This window comes from Perna viridis, chromosome 3, assembly GCF_037379345.1.
Source record: "Perna viridis isolate PV_CMFRI_1.1 ecotype Kerala chromosome 3, ASM3737934v1, whole genome shotgun sequence".
NCBI lineage: Eukaryota > Metazoa > Mollusca > Bivalvia > Mytilida > Mytilidae > Perna > Perna viridis.
This window is the reverse complement of record NC_142447.1, coordinates 49366451-49384758: the sequence shown is the minus strand read 5'-3', so window position 1 is coordinate 49384758 and position 18308 is coordinate 49366451. Positions and strand designations below refer to the sequence as shown.

Sequence of the window (18308 nt, the reverse complement as noted above, 5' to 3'; positions counted from 1 at the left end):
TTAGGCTTGGGGTTATGTTTAAGGTAAGGGTCAGATGTTGATGTTTGTCTAAGGTTTTGGTTAAGTTCGGATTAGGGTTAGGGTTAAGGTTAAGTGTATGGTTAAGTATAGGGTTACGCCTAGTGTTATGTATAGAGTTAAAATCACTAGGGGGTTGGCTTAGGGTGTATGGTTAAGTATAGGGTTACGCCTAGTTTTATGTATAGAGTTAAGATCACTAGGGGTTGGCTTAGGGTTAGGTTTAGGGTTAGAGTGCAGATAAGGTCTAATATCAAGAAAGTTGTAAGACTCAACCGTAAGATATAGGATCAAGTCTATGACAAAGGTTAAGCCTATGGTAAGTGTTTGTTAGGCTTGAGGTTATATATAAGGTTGGGGTCAGATGTTGATGTTTGTCCAGGGTTATGGTTATGTTAGGATTGGGGTGTATCTGACCTCAATCACACACACACGTACATACAAACACGTACAAACACACACACACATACAAACATGCGTACAAACACGCACACGTACAAACACACACATGTACAAACACATACGTACAAACAGACACGCGCACAAGTACACACACACACACACACGTACACGTACAAACACACACCTTGAGGTAAACCAAACAATGTTCCAGAAACCATATATAAACGAGTTTACCCTTGAAAGTTGACAGTTGTAAATGGACTGTCGTAGAGTCAACATGTTCCCCTGTTCCACGTGTTCAAAGTCTTTGAGTAGAATGGATAGTTTAAACAGATATATGAGATTATTTCACCGTAAATATTCAGATACAACAAGGTACAGACCATACCCACAGATTAGACCAAGTCAAACCAACGTATCGGACTATGATACTTTGATGACCGGACTTCACCAGTATTCTTTGAGGAAAGAAAACCAAGATACTTTGATGAAAAGGCTATGCCAATCGATCAAAGATGAAACTCAAGAAAGATCACCCAAGCACCCAGCTAACGAAAACTTTTTCATACATCCGACAGACGATCCCCTTGCTTTCGACGTACCCAAAAGATACTTGGACGAACATTTCATGCCATGGGCTCGTCCCTTTACCAACGTCATAGCAGGACCCACCGGAAGTGGAAAAACGATGTGTATTACTTTCCTTTCATCTGTGGCAACATCCCTTCAGCACCTGCGTATGGAGTGTTCATATCACAACTCATGCGTTATGTCAGAGCTTGCTGAAACAACGCAGACGTTATGTATCGCGCTAGAACTCTAACAAATAGGCTTCTGGAACAGGGTTATGTTGCTACAAGATTGAAGTCATTACTACAGAAGTTTTATGGTCATCATCATAAAGTCGTGGATCGTTATGGTGTATCCATCAGCACCATGAAAATTGATTTATTAAACGGGTCATGGTTTTTCTTTCCTCGTTTGTCTACCCCGGACTTGACTTTTTATGAGCAACTCGGCGGGTGTTTCTAGAAAAGCAGAGGACACTTACCCTACCGGTGCACCTGGTCCATGCTCCCAGTTTTTAGTGGAGTCCGAGTTGCTCATTTGCTTTTGTTACTTTGTATGTATGATTTTAGTTACTTTATGTTCTTTGATGTGTATGTCTGTTTTCCATGTCTGGTCTTTGTTCCTGGATTACATTCTTTTGATTACCGCTGTAACCTTGGTTCCCTTGATTACTCGTACAAAACGTGAAACACACGATCATGCCTAGACCCAATCGAATAACGTGGTGGTAAGACGTGTACCAGACGATTTATGGAACCATGGAGGATGTCGACTTTGTACAAGGACTCCCCGACCTTGACATATTGGATCCCAGAGAAAGACACTTGCTTGTTCTTGACGATATGATGGATTCGGTCACTGAATCTATCTCACATCTCTTCACGAAATATTCTCACCACAAAAATATAAGTGTCATGTTGTTGGTCCAGAATCTGTTCAACAAAAACAAGTATCACAGAACCATCAGTCTGAATGCCCATTACCTGGTTCTGTTTAAAAATCCCAGAGAAGTATCACAGGCCATGACCATGGCCCTACAAATGTTCCCCCAAAAGACAAACTACTTAATGAAATCGTACGAGTATGCCACTGCCCAACCTCACGGATATTTATTGATCGACATGAAACAGGGCATTCCCGACAACTTGAGATTGTGAAGAAACATTTTCCCATGGGAAATTCAGGATGTGTTTTTGGATGAGGAAAAGTATAAATAGAGATAAAAAGTATGTGGTCACTTCTTGGCCGACTCGCAAAGGAAATGGACGCACCCGGAGCAATGAAGATTTACAATATAGTTCCTTTTCGAGGGATTCATTTAGAAGAGGTCACCAGACGTGATGCAATACACGTGCAATGGACGAAAGAAAGTGTACAATGCAAACCAAGGAATGAACTGACAAAAGAAAGTGAGGCCCCCAGAAGACCTCGTGGTAGACCAGCTGGAGGAAAGAAAAAAAAGCCAAGAAAACAAATGTAACACCTATTAATGAAGAGGATTTCAGAACAAAGATCGTGTAGCTGTATTAAGAACGTAAAACGTACAACGTCAGAATAGCTAATATTAGTGGAAACCAGAGCGGAGCACCTTGAATCTTTGCATAAGAATCAACGACTTTAATAAATCAAGAAAGTTGCAAAAGTTCAACTAGATGAATCATATTGAACTACGATACCTGGACCTAATATGATGAGAGGAAAGTTCATCAAAAATATCAGGACCTATATGGGATATACAATGAAAACCTAGTCCAAAGACCATAAGTCATGTAATCCGAGGAACAAAAGGAAGAGAAGGTTAAATAGGGTGGAAAAATAGTCTTGACGCCAACGATACTCAGACGGAAAGAAGACTCATAGTAAAGCGGAATCATAAGAAGATCGGATCGTGAAGTGTCATTTAAAGGGGGAAGAGCAACACGTTATGGAACAGACCATGGAGCAGGATCCGGTCTCGAAAAACAGACGACACCCCGACGAATGGAACAATGATTATGAATTGTAAATAAATCTTGTTGTGTAACATTTAAAAGTTCGATCTCCTTATAAAAAAAAAACATCATACAATACTTATACAAAAAAGGGGGCGAAGGAAACAAAGCACGAATGAAAATATGGAGAGAGAAAAAAATCCTGTAGTAGGTTTACCCCCATAACGGGTCAAATCTAGTACACTCGACATGTAAACATTGAAAGTATGAAAAAGGAAATCTGTTTACCCGATAGAGCCTCGTAACACGGATAAAATCGATGAAAAGGTTGCGTGTGTCTGTCATCGGTGATGAATAAGTCGACTATAAAAATCAAATTTTAATAAATATGAAAGGCAATACACCATTCAAAAGCTATTAACATTCCAAACGTAAATATCAATTGTTAACCTTACAATTGTCAGTATATCTTTAGACGTTAGTCAAAATAGTAATATTAATTATTCAAACTAAATACAAAAAAATATTCAACATAATTAAACAAAAATAACTAAAACAACGATAAAAATTAATGTCCGAGAAGTAAACATTGCGCAACACGTCCTTACACCTCTAATGTATTCATAAAGCACAATAAAACGGTTAAAAATCAATACATGGGCTATTGAAATCACCAGTAAAATGGGAAGTTTCAAACACCTGTCTAATCCGTGAGACATCTATTCAAATTACATAATCCATTGAACAAAAAGAAAATCAAATAAAAATTTAAAATCTATTCAAAGTGTACAATCCATTTGACATTATTACACAAGACAATGAAATTACAAATAATTTACAAAAAAAAAATAATTAAAAACCAGTTAACGTTAATGAATATGAAGAATTAATTGTATTTTATTTAGTAGCCATGTTCAGACAGGTGAGTTCCTATGAAATTCCTCCTGAAGGGACATTTTCTAGTACCTCCGACCATCTACCAGTAATTGTAAATTTAACTATTGATTCTACTCCGCATTATATCATAAATCCGGAAATACACCTTTTGGCATGGCACAAGGTAAATGAGAGACAATTAAATGACTACAAAAGTGAGCTACAGGGTACGTTAGATTTCTTGTGCAAAAATCTCCAAATAGACGATCATTGTGATGTTGATAAAATGAACGATGAATTTGCAAAAATCATACACCAATCAGCAGAAAGAACTATCCCAAAGTGTGATTATAACCCCTCAAACAAAACCTTATTGGAATGCAAAAGTCAAAGCAGCCCACAATAAAGAACGAGCTATGCGTCATCTGTGGCTAGCAGAAGGCCGCTCGAGAGGCATGATGTTTGACACTTACAAGAACTATAAAAAAAAAAGAAGCTAAAAGTGAATTTCGGAATATTTAAAATGCTGCTGCTGAAGAATATTAACATAAGAATTATAAAGACATAAACGATGCAACTGAGTGTGACATTCGCTTATTTTGGAAGCTAATTAAACGCCACAAACGTACATCTGATTAAATATACCCAGCTATAACCTTCAACGGAAAAATATATAACACTCCCGAGTCAGTCGTTGATGCATTTAAAGAATACTTCTCAAATCTGTACGAAGAAAGTGATGACGAATCATTTGATAGTAGTGGCAGACGCACAGTAGAATTCTAAAGCGAGATACATGAAGCTGTACAACACAACAAAGAAAATTTACCAGGTGTTAAAGTGACATAGACTAAAATTGAAATGATAGTTCAAAACTTGGAACGACGAAAAGCTAGTGGACAAGATCGGATACAACATGAACATTTAATCCACTGTGAAACATCTCTTGTAAAATGTCTAACCACGTTATATAACGACCTATAAGCCCTGTTATCGTGTATTCTGAAAATTTTCGAGCAAGTAGTAAAATCGCGTCTTCCTTCTTTTCTAGACGATGATGTTAAATCTCCGAATTCCCAGCAGCAGGGATTTCAGAGGAATCTATCTAACCACGTTACATAACGTAATTATTAGAGCTGGACATATCCCAAATGCGCGGACATGTGGTCTTCTTGTCCCGTTATACAAGGGAAATAATAAAGAATAGACATCCCCAGACAGTTACCGACCTATAGGCCTTTTATCGTGTATTCTGAAAATTTTCAAGCAAGTGGTAAAATCGCGTCCTCTTACTGTGCTAGACAATGACATTAAAGCAGCAGGGATTTCAACGGAATCTCAGCTGCCTCACTGTCTCGTTTAATTTGCAAGAAACATTTCTTTTTCAAAATACAGAGATGTCTAGTAGAGTTTTCGTCGCTTATTTGAATAGCAGAAAGGCCTTTGACACGGTTTGGCGTAAAGGTCTTATGTTTAAATTAAATAGACTAGGAGTAAAAGGTGAATTGTGGGAAATTATTGATTACTGTACGTACGAACACTAATTTCTATTGTTTCAAATCAATGCCAGTCAAACTTTTTTTCAAGTTAATGAAGGTGTTAGACAAGGAGGAGGTTGTCGGGTCTTTTATATTTAGTTTTTTGTCAATGATTTATTGCAACAGCTAGAACAAAAAAAATTCGAATACAGGTATTATGAATGTAGTCAGCTGTGTCCCAGCCTTAGCGGACGATATCTCATGTATTGCTACTTCCCCTTTGTCTCTTCAGCGCATGCTTGACGTATGTGAATATTATGCACGTACCTGCCGCTTTCAATTTAATGCAAGAGAGTCATGTGTACTACAGTTTTTTTCTCCGACCAACCCCTTCCTTTTGATTGGACTATAGGCCGTAAACATATTCCACAAGCTCGCGGATATACTCACCTAGGAATCGAACTTAACTCAAAATTGAACTTGAGTGAAAGAACAAATAGCTCGTGTCGAAAAGGAAGAAATTGCTTTTTTGACCTTAGTGGAATAATGTCGGAAATAACAAACTCAAAAGTGCTTATTGACTTATATAAATATGTAGTCCCTCCGTCCACTCTACATGGTTGTGAAGTATGGAAGAATTTGAAAACAAACGAGATAGCCTCCTTAAACCGTTTGCAACACTGTATAATCAAATCGTATTTTGAAAGTAAAGACATCAACTCGATCCCACATGTGTGAGAGCATTGTGGGTTACATCCTATAGGTAGTCAAATAGACAAAAGGAAACTGTTGTTCTACAGAAGCTTTGTATGTCGGACATTAACTACAAATCCTAACAGATATTCTTGACTAGGTTATTTTCCCTCTTGATGAAAGGAAATCATAAACACTGTGGCCTTATTCCAGATGTATGCAGCATTATCTACAAGTATAAACTAGAGGAGTACATTCATGAATTTATATCTACGGGGCATTTCTCCTCAAAATTAGCTTGGAAAAAACTAGTGAACGAAAAAATTTCAAGTGTTCAAAATGAACCATGGAAGACTACAATTGACAGTGTTTCCCAATTCACAAGGTTTCGCGATATACATAAAGCTGTGTCATTTGCCAATTATTGGAGAAAATCGAAAACTTGTAGTGAAATCGGAACCTCATTCATCATTACCAAACTTCTGATGGAAATACCAGTCAATAACGTAAAACTGTAAAGTATGTGGTAATCAATTCACGGATATATATGTTCACGCGTGTTGCTCTTGTACATGCACTTATCCATTGCGTGATTTGTTGTGGAATGTCATCACCGAAAACTTTGAATTTGAACTGTTTCTAGGACTTCATTTGTATAACGACGAGTCATTTTATCAGACTCTTTTGGGAAAGATTCCTGATACTTATATGGATGATGACGATTTACTTAATTTCAGGCGTCTTAGCTGAGACACACTCATGTGATTCAATGCATAGCGTTGTTCAACAGGCACACTCAGGGACAAATTGATTCAAGAGATCTCGTGCGCCAAATCTCCCCCAAATCCTCAGACATAATGTATATAGTGATTCCTTAATGTGACTATATTTTGATATCCCGATTGTTGTATATTATTGTCATGTCTTAATATAGTTAATATTTTGTATTATGTATTATGTATGTATATTCATAATTATTTAATGAAGAAATAAATAAATGAATGAATGAATGAATGAATGCAAGGATCCTTTTGAAATTTGGTATTTTGATAAAATGTGGCACAAATATGGTCAGTAATTGTCATTATTTATTTGAAAACTAATAAAGAAATAGATGAAAAGGAATGTAAACAAGACACGTGCGCAGCTGTGTATCCGTTATTGATTTTTTTACCATGGTTAAAGTATTTTTAAACTAGTTGAATGTCCCGTCGGCAATCTTCGGAAGTAATTGCGGAAAATAATTAGCTATCGATCTTTTTTATCAAAAAAAAACGTTGTTTTTACAATATTCTGTAGGAATTATTGACATTTATTTCTTCAGTTGCATTCTTACAAACTTATTTCATTGAATCAACAAAATTCAGTAGAATTAAAACTGAACAAATTTGGCAGCTAATGCAGCTTTAAGATACTTATATTTATATTGCCACAATAACACAAACAATTTTAAAGTCATGGAGAGGGGAGTGCCGAGTTTACGGTTAAACTCTAGGTCTAATTCCGAGTTTGAAAATTATTTTAAGGTATATGAAGAGGAAAATTATACAGTTCTTAAAGAGTTGGTGATATGCAAGGACGAACGCCCCGACAACAATCAAGCTAAAAATACACATTCAAGAAGAACACATTTGGTTCACCAGGAATCGCGTTAAACCGAATACTCTGTCCGTTTTGTCACTTCGAGGTTGAGGACGAAGTACATTTCCTTGTTAATTGTGATGTCTTTTAAACACATAAAATGGTACTTCTTGATCTGTAGACTACTTGTCAAATAATATGATTACACTTTTTTTTGTTCTTGCATGAATTAATTTTTTATTAATCGTACAATTTATCCTTTTTAAATGAGTCTTAATCACGTTTTTTTTTTTTTAATTTCATAATTGTTATGATCATTTAAATTATTTTATTTTTACTTTTGTTTTTCGATATTATTATATTTTACTTTAATTTTCGTTCTTTTCTGTGTAATAAAATGAATAGGCTTTATATATTCAAATCGAAATTAACTATGTACATTGTATATTTATTTTTTTTAAAGAATGTCAACACAAAGTACCTCTGCTTGAAAAAATATATAGGTTCTATATCTGTATTTAATAAAACTTATAAATTATGAATTTATTTAACATATCGTGATATTGCCGGATATGCAGCTTTGTCCTATATCGTAGTCATACCGAATCGAAATCCGATATTCGGAATTGTTCACCTGTGCACTTTGCAAAATGTGCCCATAGGAGAACTGCTATGCCTACGAATATTAACCACAAATAAAATTTCTGGGGCTCATTTTATACCGGAAAATCCACTTTTTTCGATTTTTTCGTGAATTTGATTAAAAATAAAATATGAAACCTTATTAATATTGTAGGCATAGCACTTTTCTGAATTTGTATGGAAAGGCGCTTCTTTTAAAGTATTGATTGTACAAATCTGTTATGATTATCACGCTGGGTTTTTCCATTATATGTGAAGTTCGTCCACGTGTTTTAAAATGTCATTTTACGTGCCAACTTTCGTTTCTAAGTATAGACGAAGTAAAAAGCATGATTTTTAATTCCTATTTTCATTTACAAGGACTTTTTTATTGACATATTTAATATCTTCAAGGAATAAAAAAGGTTTTAAGGGACCCATAATTTTTATCATATTTTTCCGGAAGTTTTCCCGAAAGTACCTTAACTACCCTGCGTATGTGTCTTTAACTATAATCGCAAACATGAATCTTGTAATATGTAATTAACCATTTTTTAGAATGATTCAGCAGATTGGGTAGTAAATATATTTCCAAATACACTCTTCCAATTTCAGAGTCCCTAGTTCTTCGATGCAAAACATGAACTACTGGGACATGTTCCGAAAGGACGTGTACGGAGAGAACAATAAACAAAACACGAGTTCCGTAGCAGATAATCTTCTCAGAGTAGTCAAACTAGTAGCATACATTGTCTTGTTTCTGTTGGTTTTTGGTGGGTCTGCTGTTACCAGAGCATCGTTACAGATTCTAACAGATACCTATACAAAGGAGAAGAAAACAAAACGAATTGTGAGTACAACCTTGATGTAATATTGACCTATACGATATATCTATGGCAAGCATAAGTGGACGAAAATGCCTAATTATTAATATTTATAAATATTTATAAATATAAGACAATTATCAATATTTATAATTCGTTTTATATTTGATATTGTGACAAAATACAAACAACTTGTACAGTCAGTCAATGAGGCTTACGATGCACTACCATATTAGTAAGCCAAATAATTGTAGGGGCTCAGCTGTTCGAGACATCGTTAGGCTATCGTTGTTGTTAAAAATAATGAGTTCGTTAAGTGTTGTTCTAATATTTTAACAAAAAAGTCTGTGTTCATTTTTCGTTTATTTTAATCAACTTAAAAATGCCTAATTAAAAAATTAACGCTTGGTTAAAATGGCTGCATTTTTGGAAGTACCTGTTCCTGGTCAAAGACGTGAAAGACGTTTTAGAGAGAGTTTGCCTTTCCCTTGATTTTAATGATGAGAAATTTCTGCGGAAGATTATTTAAAGCATATGTTTTCCGAACTTTTGTGCATAGTATGATGGGTAACATTTAACACTAATAAGCTAACATGATGTTAGCTAACACATTGTTTAATATTTTTGTGCAAGGCACGTATCTAGTCACGTGATTGATTGTGAAAATGGAGTGTTGTTTTTCTCGTAAAAAAATATGGATTTTGGTTAGTTTTTGGATATTGTTGGACACTAAATTTCGCCAAACGTGAATATACTTTTCAAACTTTATCTAACTGCTAAAAACTTTTCGTTTGGGAGCTCTTCAATCCATTTTAGTATATTGTAACATCTGTTGATATTTGAATTTTGAATAAATGAGTTCATTGTGACCCGCCTTGATCATACCCGGGGGGCTAAACAGTACAAACAAGAAGTGTTTACCAAGTTGTTAATGATATTGGACTTTAGACTCGTAGTAAAGTCAGCTGTTTATAGTAAATGTGAACTCTTAACCTTTACAATCAGCCAATCAAAACAAAATGTCTTTGAGGGATACTTCAAAGTTGATTGAGCAGAGCCGCAAAATTGTAGAAAGTTCCCATGATGATGTCAGTACAATAATAAACATGTTCCTACAAATAGTTACTAGTATTGATTCTAGAATGCAGCGCATTGAAACAAACATTGACAAAAAGCTTGATGAATTAAAACAGAGTTTTTTGGCTGTTTCTTCCCGAGTCAGAACATAGAAAATAAAGCTACTGAATTCAGTAAAAAAATATCAGATTGTGAGACAAGCTGTCAATGTGTCAGTAACCTGTTTGATCAGATAAACGGCCAGGTAAAAACCAATACCAGAAATATTATTCACCTGGATAGTAGAATACGTAAACTGGAAGAGAAGCCTATCTTTCAGCCTATTATACAACCAGTGGCACAATATTCAGAAGAGCTTCAAAGTCTCAAAGACGCCGTACTCGACCTCAAATGTCGTTCTATGAAAAACAATTTGATTTTTACAGGGTAACATAGAGTACGAAATGAGGATACTGAACAGCTATTACGTTGTTTCCTCTATAATGAGTTGGGAGTCGATTTTAAGATCGAATTCGGAAACGTAGGGGCGACGACAGAAGAGCACCAATTGCCGCAAGATTTCTGTACCATAAAGATCTTGATTGTGTTTTAAGTATAGCCAATAGACTTAAAGGTAAACCCTATGGAATACGGGAGCAATTCCCCACAGAAATTGAAGAGGCTCGTAAACCTTTATATCCGGTAATGAAAGCTGCGAAGCAGCAGAGAAAACAAGTTACCCTTATCCGTGATAGGCTGTATATTTACAATGAATTGTATATTCCCGACACCGATACAACAAATGATTCTGCCGCTAACCACCACACGTCTCCAAAAGTATCCACTCTGGTAACTCGCCGCCTTATAAAAAACAGACAGGGACCGTTTCCTCGTTTTTCGAATGTAACTGCTCATTCGGCATCCGTCAGATAGGGGGTTGGTGCAAGAGGACGCCTCGGACTTAACAGGGACCTCAATATAGATACATGTAGTAATTTCCAAAATGATGTTAACATTATTAAAAGTAATTTAAAAATTTGTTATTTAAATGTTTGTGGTCTAAAGAAAAGATTATTATCTCCTGATTTTTTAGATATCTTGCATGAACATGGTATTTGTGTATTTGTAGAAACAAAACTTACAGATTTAGATAATATAGATTTACCAGAGGTTTTGATTATGTCACAAAAAATAGACAAAAATTTAAAAAAGCGTCAGGCGGAATAATAGTGATTTACCAAAAAAAGTTTAGGTAAAAAAATAAAATTTTACAAAACTGAAAGCCAGTTTGTTCAGTGGTTTAAGATATCAAATTCTTTAATTCTAAGTGATTCTGATGTACTATTCGGATGTGTGTATGTACCACCTGAAAATTCGAATTACTCTAGATTGGAAGCTTTTGAAGAAATGGAAAACGAATTAAGAACTTTAGTTAATAACGAAAATAGTTATGTTGCACTAATCGATGACTGTAACTCAAAAACGTTTGTATTACCAGATTATGTAATTCCAGACGAGTCTATAGTGAATTTATTTGACTTCATGATGCTGATATTTTAGCATACTTGTATGATTTTCAAGAATTGATACATAACCAAATTTCATTACAGAGGGTATCTAAATGTACATGTAGACCAAATACTTATGGCAATAGATTACTTGAGATGTGTAAAAAGAATAACATTAATATTGTCAACTCTAGAGTAGGTATAGACAGAAATGTAGGTGAAAAAAAATGTAATGATTCAAGTGTTGTTGATTACTTAATCGTATCATCAAAAATGTTTCCTTTTATTTCTGATTTTGAAATTTGTGAATTTTTACCTCTATATTCAGATTGTCACTGTATGATTAAGCTTAGTCTGCAGGCTACGTTTTGTAATGAGCAACAGACCGTTTACGAAGGAACACACAAGTCAGTTTTTTATTAAGTGGAAAACTGAAAAGAAATCCGAGTATGTAAATCATGTTCACGACGGCTCTAACGGTAACATGGAGAGTGTGTTGAACAAATTAAATGCAGTTTCTGCTAATAATGTTACACAAATTGAAATGAATAATATTGTTTCAGATATAAATAATATTTTCACAGATGCAGCGAAAAAAACTTTCGGTAAAGGAACATTTCGTAAAAACTATTATAAACATAAAGATTCAAAACCTTGGTATAATAGAAAGTGTTCAAATAGCAGGAAAAAATTTCATAAAGCACGTAAAAGATATAGCTTTTTGAAAAATGCTGAAAATAGACGAAAAATGAGGCTTGCTAGTAAAGAACACAAAAGTACTATAAATAAAGCATTTGAAAACTACCAACAAAAAGCTGCGGACGAGTTACGGGATATGTCTAAAAAAGATTCGAAGGGACTTTTTGAATAAACTTAATCAAAACAAAAAACAAAATGATAATGACGATATATCTCTTCAGACATTATATGATCATTTTAAAGCATTAAATGAAAATGACAATATCGAAAATGACCAGGAACCGGATTTTAATTTTGATAATATATCTGATGAGGTTGAATCATTTTTAAATGGACCAATTACGGAAGATGAAATAAAAAATGTTGTCTCAAATTTGAAAAATGGTAAGGCTTTTGGTAGTGATGGAATCTTAAATGAATATATCAAAAATACTATAAGTGATTTGATGCCTGTTTACATAAAGCTTTTTAATTTAATTTTTGAAACTGGAATTATTCCTGATAGTTGGTCCACTGGAATAATGATTACTATTTTTAAAAATAAAGGCTCAAGGGCGGATCCGGAAATGTACAGAGGAATTACCTTGAATTCCTGTTTCAGTAAAACCTTTTCCGCTGTTTTTAATAATAGATTGAATATGTACGCTGAACATGTTAATTTAATTACAATGTCACAGGCAGGATTTCTTAGAGGTTTTTCTACAGTAGATAATATATTTGTATTGTATTCTCTAATCCCTATGTATTTTTCCCTTGGTAAAAAACTGTACTGCACTTTTGTAGATTTTAAAAGTGCGTTTGACACCGTTTGGAGGTCAGGACTATGGCAAAAATGCAAAAATCAAACATTAAAGGTAAAATTTTTACGGTAATTTATAATATGTATCAAAACATCAAAACATGTATTAAAAAGGGAAATGATTTTTCACAATTTTTTTTTATCTCATATTGGAGTGAAACAGGGAGAAAATTTATCTCCCTTTCTTTTCTCAATATTTCTCAATGATTTGGACAATTTTTTTCTCGGAAAATAACGTAGAATGTCTTGGGAAAATCTCAGATTTATGTCAAGAATCATTACATATATATGTAAAATTGTTCTTAATTTTATATGCTGATGACACAGCCCTGCTCTCCGAATCCCCAGAAGGTTTGCAAGAAGCTCTTTCTGTAATGCTAGAAAAAAACTTGCACTTTATCATAAATTTAAGAATATTTGTATCCCAATTGATTTACAGTTAAAACTATTTGACTCACTTGTAAGTCCCATCTTAATGTATGCTTCTGAAGTGTGGGGATTTGAAAATAAAGACGCAATAGAAAAGATGCATCTTCAGTTTTGTAAAAACATTTTAAACGTTCGATCTAGTACACCAAATTATATGGTGTATGGTGAATTAAGTAGGTTCTCTATGGAGACCATAATAAAACGTAAGATGGTCCTATTCTGGAATAGTTTATTACTAGAAAATACTAAATTATCATCTATTATGTACAGAGCAATGCTAGCACTGCATTTAGAATCTCCGCAGAAATTTAAATGGATATCTTATGTTAAGTCAATACTTGACGAAAATGGCTTGAGTATTATTTGGGAAGGTCAGATTCCAATGCAGAGATTGGCTTTGAAAAAATTAATTACACAACAATTACATGATTAATTTATCCAACAGTGGTTTGCCCAAATGAGCAATTCATCTAGAGGTCTTTTCTATTCAGAATACAAAACCGAGTTTGGTTTAGAAAAATATTTACTAAAGTTGAAACAGGGCGATAGGTTATATATAGCAAAACTGAGATGCTCTAATTTAAAGATTCCCATTGAAACGAGGAGGTGGACAAATACTCCAAAAGAAGAGCGAATTTGTCATCTTTGTGAAAACGGTCTTGGGGATGAATTTCATGATCTTTTTGTTTGTAATAATCCAGATTTAAAGAAATTCCGTAAAAAATATATTCCTCAATACTGCACTGAAAATCCAAGGGATCACAAATTAAAAAGGCTGTTAATGTTTTGCCATGTTGAACTTTGCAAAAATCTTGCAAGTTATTTAAAAATTCTTATTCGTACTTTATAAATTATCTCATTCAATGTATACTGTTTATGTAAATGCTTTAAAATTATGTGGTTTAGTACCCCTACATATCGTACTTATTATAGGTATACTGCGTTGTATTCTCCCTGTATTTTGACTTAAATATACATGTATGTGTAAATGTATTTATATCTTGTATGGATTTATACGTTATGTGTTGCTTTGTATGCTATAATGTGATGTTTGTGTTTATATCATGTCCTCTTGTACACCTTTGTGTCTGAGGTTTAAATAAAGTTGTCTTGTCTGTCTTGTCTTGGCATTTAATATAACGCAAGCGTTAACTAACGTGTAATTAATTTTCAATGACTCGTTAAGGCTAATCATGGTACAGAGACATTACATAATAATGAAAAAAATACGCACAAACAAACAAAAAACAAGACAAAACAAGACACACACACTCTCCCAATTAACTTCACACACTCACCCATTCATACTCCAGGGAAACATTTCATTCTTAAGAAGGATAAAAGGTAAGCCTAGAGAAAATCTGTTTTTGTGATGCATTTTATAAATCTACATAGTTTTTCCTACTTCTTCTATTTGAGAACACATAATTTGTCGGTATTTTAAGATATTAGGTCGTGCTGACGGGCGTTTATTAATAAGTTTGTTTCTTTTTCCACTGAAAAAAGGTGCACTCCATTATGAAATGAAATTCGTCTCCAATTTAGTGTCATTACACTTATTACAGAGTCGTTTACCTCTTTCGACCCGTTCCATCGCCCTGTTTCGATTGGTGATTTGTGGTTCTGAAAGCGTTAAGAGTGAATAAATCCTTGTCTTCAAGAACTGTTAGATAATTTTCAAATAAATAACCTATAATTTACTGCTTTAGGGGAATTTCGGATCGTAGCATGCCACTCTTGAATAAATCGGTCTTTTTAATGGAGTTATTAACCAATCGGTATTAAAAACTGCTTGGTATTTAAGAAATAATTCGTGGAGGGGGTAAATTTGTACTCATTTTAGCATGGGTACGGCATTTATCTTCGATTATATAACACCGAGCGACAGCCAAACCCATGTTAAAATGAGTACAAATCTACCCCCTCCACGAATTATTTCTTTTCTAATATGACAAATACGGTAATTTTTGTGACAAAAATTTCCCTAGGCGAAGCCAAAATAACGGCTGTTCCGTTTACCCCCCCCCTTAGAAGTTGGATTAATAATGCGTGTTTTCATTGCCGCTACTTTCCGTAGGAGGCAGTGAATATGAGTAACCAATATCGAACCTGTTCTAGGCATGATATTGATTTGCTAAAACCCCATATTTCAGCTCAATATAGTAAAAAATGTTTTTGTTGAAAAGATCGATTTGATACCCAATTGACGAATGCGTTCTTCCTCTATTTAGAAATTTATACATTGCTTTTCTAGCCTTTCCTTCCTGCTTTTTAATAGCTTTATTGAAATTTCACGTCCTGTTTGATAAAATTTATATTTCTGCTCAAAAGCTGATAAATTCAAATATTCGTGAGTCAAAGTGTTGACATCAAAAAGCAACAAAAATACTTAATCACTAAAAGCTACAAACCAAATTTAAAATCAGTTCGATGGGTAGAAGGCGAGATAATCGAGATTGATTGATTGATTGATTGTTAGGGTTTAACGTCCGAGCAGCAATATTTCATGTATATTCAGACGATGAACATGAAATGATGATGAAATTTAAAAAGAAAGGGATGGGGCACGAGGATAATAGGGTCGATTGCCACTAGAGAAAGGGAGGGATGGGTAAGGTCGGGCAATTTAGCCTCCTGTGCCGGAGCGCAAAAAGTTCCTACTCCTATCGAATACCACAGCAGGGTTCTTTAACGTGCAAGGAACGTGGCATCTTTCCCAACACGATGCATCCCTATGGTTTGCGGTCAGGTTTTCCGTATTATAGCCTGACAACCCCAGCATGCAACACGTCAGGGGTACCCCATTCCACCACATGAGGCACACATCCCAGTTGCTCTGTGGGCAGAGCGCCTAGCCCCTGCTCAGGTTTCTGAGCACTATTATGTCGCCTTTTACAAGCTTAGCGCTGCTGCAGGCCTATTCTTTTGACACCCGGACCTGCACGGGGCGAGATAATCGAGAAGGAATTTGGACTGGCGGAGTGACCGAATGAATGGAAAAAAAATAACGGACGGACAAGATAACAACGCACTCGTTTTTAATTGTGAGCCAGCATTACAATATTGATACTGCTTGAGCTTGGTTATTGTAGGTGATATTTTGTGTTCTAACCTCTGGTACACTGTCAACCTGTTAGGCCACATTTCCTGTTTGTACAATGTATGAATTTAATTAACGTTATAATAGCGAAAAAAATATCCGTTGGAAAATGAAATTTATATTCATAATATCTCTTGCAGAATAATCTTGCCAAAGACGCTATTTCATATTACTTATTATTTCTACTGATTATACCAGATGGAGTGAAGCTAATGTTGTCATTCTTTAGGGTTATATTTGGTAAAAGGAACTCACCATCTATTGTCAGAATGATTGTGGTGAGTAAAAGTAATGATATGAGACAACACAAAGTTATTAGAGATGTACATTTAAAACATTGGCTGCTTATTTCAAATTCAGATGTAAAAAAAAACAACATGCGTTCAGTTGTGTGCCATATGGGCTATTCATGTATGAATAGTAAATCGGCTTTTCTTGTCAAACTTTGTTCTGGAATTAATTTGAAAAAAAAAACATTCGTCTTAAACTACTACACATCAAAACTATGATTAGATATATATGAATAATTTCAGATTGTGATAAAAGAATGCCTTCATATGTTCTGCCTTGCTGTAATAGTTTTCATCGTGATGCCCAAATTAAACTCAGTGGAAGTATGTGCATATACTGCTGGGATGCCACTGGTTCCGTCTATAATGTACTCAATATTTTATGGGAGAAAATGCACTAAAAGGTGCTGTAAACAAATACTGAATATTCTGGCAATCATTTTACAGGCAATTGGAATAACGGCTGTTCCATTGTATAAATTGTTTAAAGATCAGATTGACACAGGAGAGGCGATCTGGATGATAGTTGCATCGTTGCTGGTAAGCGTTCGTTGGTGCGAGACATATTTGCAGACCTCACGTGAATCAAGTATTTTCAGGAAACTTTTTGACTACAAAAATCACAGTGAAACACACTGTGTATCAACTCTTGTGTCTAGTTTTATGCGCATTGTTCTTATGCTTATTCTTTTTCCAACTTTCTTCGCAAAAGACATAGTGGAACCGAGCAAAGCTTTTTCACCCAAACCAGAGATGTACATAGATTGCCCATTGAATGTCGCAAATGCAACAATACAGAGCACCATAAGATGCACTAGGTATGCCGATGAAAGTATAATGAATCCATTTCTTGTTCATTTCTTCACGTGTATGGCATTGTACTACTCAGCCGTCCTTGCTACCAAGCTTTGTATGGATCGAATTTGTTTTGGCATAGCTTTAGCAGTATCTACCCCCGTATACGTAATAGCTATTCTCATATCCAGTGTCAACCACAATTGGATATCAAATAAATTCATTCCAGAGGCAAACTTTAGTGATGTTTACATCATGGCGGGATTGTTTTTTGTGGCGTGGCTTGGTCAGCTTTGGATTTGCCGTCATATCTGGTATAGTTCTCATAACCGGATAATGTTTGAAAACAAGTAAGTATTCTAGAGCGATTTAGACATACATACACTGCGGTAGGTAATTGTTAGCGGAAACTTTAAGATGTTTACCATGGTTTCACCTATTCTTCGTTAAAAAAAGGGTTTGACACAAATAAATCTAAATCCAACGTGCATTAGACGGGCAAATTTATAATGGTCTTTCCAACGTTGTTAGACTTACAAAAGTGTAAGTAGCGTACATTACTTGAATCTAAATATAGATTTATTAATGCAATGATACTTCAAACGATTTCGTCATTGTTTTTGTTTTACCACATTTAT

The 18308-nt window shown here is 34.8% G+C and overlaps 1 protein-coding gene across 7 annotated transcripts in view; it reads left to right on the top strand.

The window, feature by feature from the left end:
• Positions 1 to 18308, top strand: part of LOC148622723 (chitin synthase chs-2-like) — a 38313-nt gene that overhangs the window by 10969 nt on the left and 9036 nt on the right. For 2 of the 7 annotated variants that reach the window (XM_088572832.1, XM_088572831.1), the window contains exons 3-5: positions 8786 to 9020; positions 16726 to 16863; positions 17119 to 18020. In XM_088572832.1, the coding sequence (XP_088428958.1) occupies positions 8786 to 9020; positions 16726 to 16863; positions 17119 to 18020 (1275 nt within the window). Of the gene's footprint in view, positions 1 to 7494; positions 7713 to 8785; positions 9021 to 10496; positions 13112 to 16725; positions 16864 to 17118; positions 18021 to 18308 lie in introns of all 7 variants that reach the window. The other 5 variants (XM_088572836.1, XM_088572830.1, XM_088572829.1 and 2 more) reach the window with 5 other exon arrangements.